Consider the following 2,346-nt stretch of genomic DNA (forward strand, 5'->3'; position numbering starts at 1 on the left):
ATTGTTTCATTCCTTGTACATTTATCTCTCTGTGCTTTTTTAATCTTTCAGGAGACAAAATTTACTAGCAGTAAATTAGACCTTGCAATCTCAAGTTTTTCCTTTCATATTGTAGTTGTGGAAAAATTTTCTAGATTTGTTTTATTTGGTTCTTGATTTGAATTAACTGCAATGAACTTTTCTGTATTAGGGTTTGCAGAGTATATCTAAGCAGGGTACCTCCCTCATGGGTGTCCCCAAGGAGTCTGCTCGTGTAAAAGTCGGCTGGTGTTCTTCTAATTTAGACAAGCAAAGAAATTTGCCTCCATTTGTGCTTTCTTTTACTGCTGCACCTTCATTCTTTATCAGTTTGCATCTGAAGCTGTTAATGGAGCATAGTGGGGCTGGTATGAGCTTGCATGGCCAAGAATCAACAGAGTGTGCAGGATCTGGCTGTTTGATAGCTGATGAAAGCACTTATGAAAATAATGTGCCACAATGTACTCTTGAATTGAATATGTCTAAATCACTGGATTACAATATGATGGTTATGTCAAAGGATGCTGCATCTCATGAGTGCTCGCCTGCTGCCACATCGAAGTTAGAGGCAGTTAGTTCCTCTGTCTGTGGTGATGAAAGTTGGACAAGGTCTCCACAGATATGCAGAAATAGTAGCACTAATGTTGCTGGAACTTCTGCTAGTTCCCAGGAACCTGAACAAATTGGAAATGAGGCCATTGTTCCGTTGCAGAAGTTGCAATATCATGATCCCAAGTCAGAACAATGTGTTTTATTGCCAAGGCCATCTTCAGGTGACTGTGATAAGACAGATACAGCTTACAATTCTCCCTTGAATAGTATAAGGGTTGAAATTCCAACATTTGACCAATTTGAAAAACATGATCGGGAGTATCATAGTGTTCAGTGCACTACTGATCTGAATTGGAACATGAATGGTGGCATTGTCCCCAGCCTAAACCCTACTGCCCCTAGAAGTACAGGGCATCGAAATAGAAGTAGTTCATCATTCGGATACCTTGCTCATGGATGGTCTGTTGAAAAGGCTGATGTTGCCCATAGTAGTTTTGGTAGTGCACCTAAGAAACCACGTACTCAGGTCTCATATTCTTTGCCCTTTGGAGGTTATTATAGTCCAAAGAATAGAGTTAATCACCAGAAAGGGCTTCCCCACATGAGGATCAGGAGGGCAAATGAGAAGAGATTGTCAGATGTTTCTAGAGTTTCAAAAAAAAACTTAGAGTTGTTACCTTGTGATGCAAATGTGCTAATTGTGCATGGTGATAAAGGTTGGAGAGAATGTGGGGCACAGATTGCATTAGAGCTTTTTGAACACAATGAGTGGAAGCTTGCAGTTAAACTTTCAGGGACTACAAGATTTTCATACAAGGCACATCAGTTCCTGCAGCCTGGGTCAACAAATCGTTATACACATGCTATGATGTGGAAAGGAGGAAAGGATTGGATATTGGAGTTTCCTGATAGGAGCCAGTGGGCTCTTTTTAAGGAGATGCATGAAGAGTGCTATAATCGTAACATTCGTGCTGCTTCAGTTAAAAATATCCCAATCCCTGGGGTTTGCTTGATAGAGGAATTTGATGATAATGTTACAGAAGTAGCATTCGTTCGTAGTTCTTCCAAGTATTTTCGACAGGTTGAAACAGATGTTGAGATGGCTTTGGATCCATCGCGTGTCTTATATGACATGGATAGTGATGATGAGCAGTGGCTTTTAAAAATCCGCAGTTCTTCAGAAGCTGATGACTGTGGCTTGTCGGAGATTTCTGAGGAGATCTTTGAGAAGATAATTGACATTTTTGAGAAAGCTGCATATTCACAGCAGAGGGATCAGTTCACATCTAATGAAATAGAAGAGCTTATGGCTGGAGTTGGTTCCATGGAGGCAATTAAAGTGATCTATGAGCATTGGCTGCAGAAGAGGCTGAAGAAGGGAATGCCTTTAATCAGACATCTCCAGGTAACTTCAGAGTTAATTGCTTGTTTAATCTGTCATGAGTTTATTGCTTGTGGATCAGTGGTTACATCTTTTTCACCATTGTATGATATGATCTATTTGAGATTTCATGTTATGTCTTTGGTTTTGTTGGAATGATTCTAGGAGTAGGAAGTGCAATTTATTCAATAGGAGAAATGTGACACACTGAGAGGACATGTGAAGATATTAGAGTAAAGCAAATTTGGTATTTTGATCCTGTTTAATCAGGAAAAGAGGGGGGGGGGGGGGGGGGGGGGGAAAAAGCCAACCAAAAAAATTTTGGGGGATCCCCTTTCTTCCACCAAAACAAAAAAAATTTTGAGGGCCAAAAACTGCTTAAACCCAAAAAAAAA

General features: G+C 40.2%; 1 protein-coding gene across 1 annotated transcript in view; it reads left to right on the forward strand.

Moving 5' to 3' along the window:
• LOC18055069 overlaps positions 1-2,346 on the forward strand; it is a 9,844-nt gene that overhangs the window by 3,581 nt on the left and 3,917 nt on the right. Inside the window, exon 3 of the mRNA XM_006450515.2 lies at positions 191-1,975. Coding sequence (XP_006450578.2) covers positions 191-1,975 — 1,785 coding nt within the window. The remainder of the gene's footprint in view (positions 1-190; positions 1,976-2,346) is intronic.

This window comes from Citrus clementina, unplaced genomic scaffold (assembly GCF_000493195.1).
Source record: "Citrus clementina cultivar Clemenules unplaced genomic scaffold, Citrus_clementina_v1.0 scaffold_1, whole genome shotgun sequence".
Taxonomy (NCBI): Eukaryota; Viridiplantae; Streptophyta; class Magnoliopsida; order Sapindales; family Rutaceae; genus Citrus; species Citrus x clementina.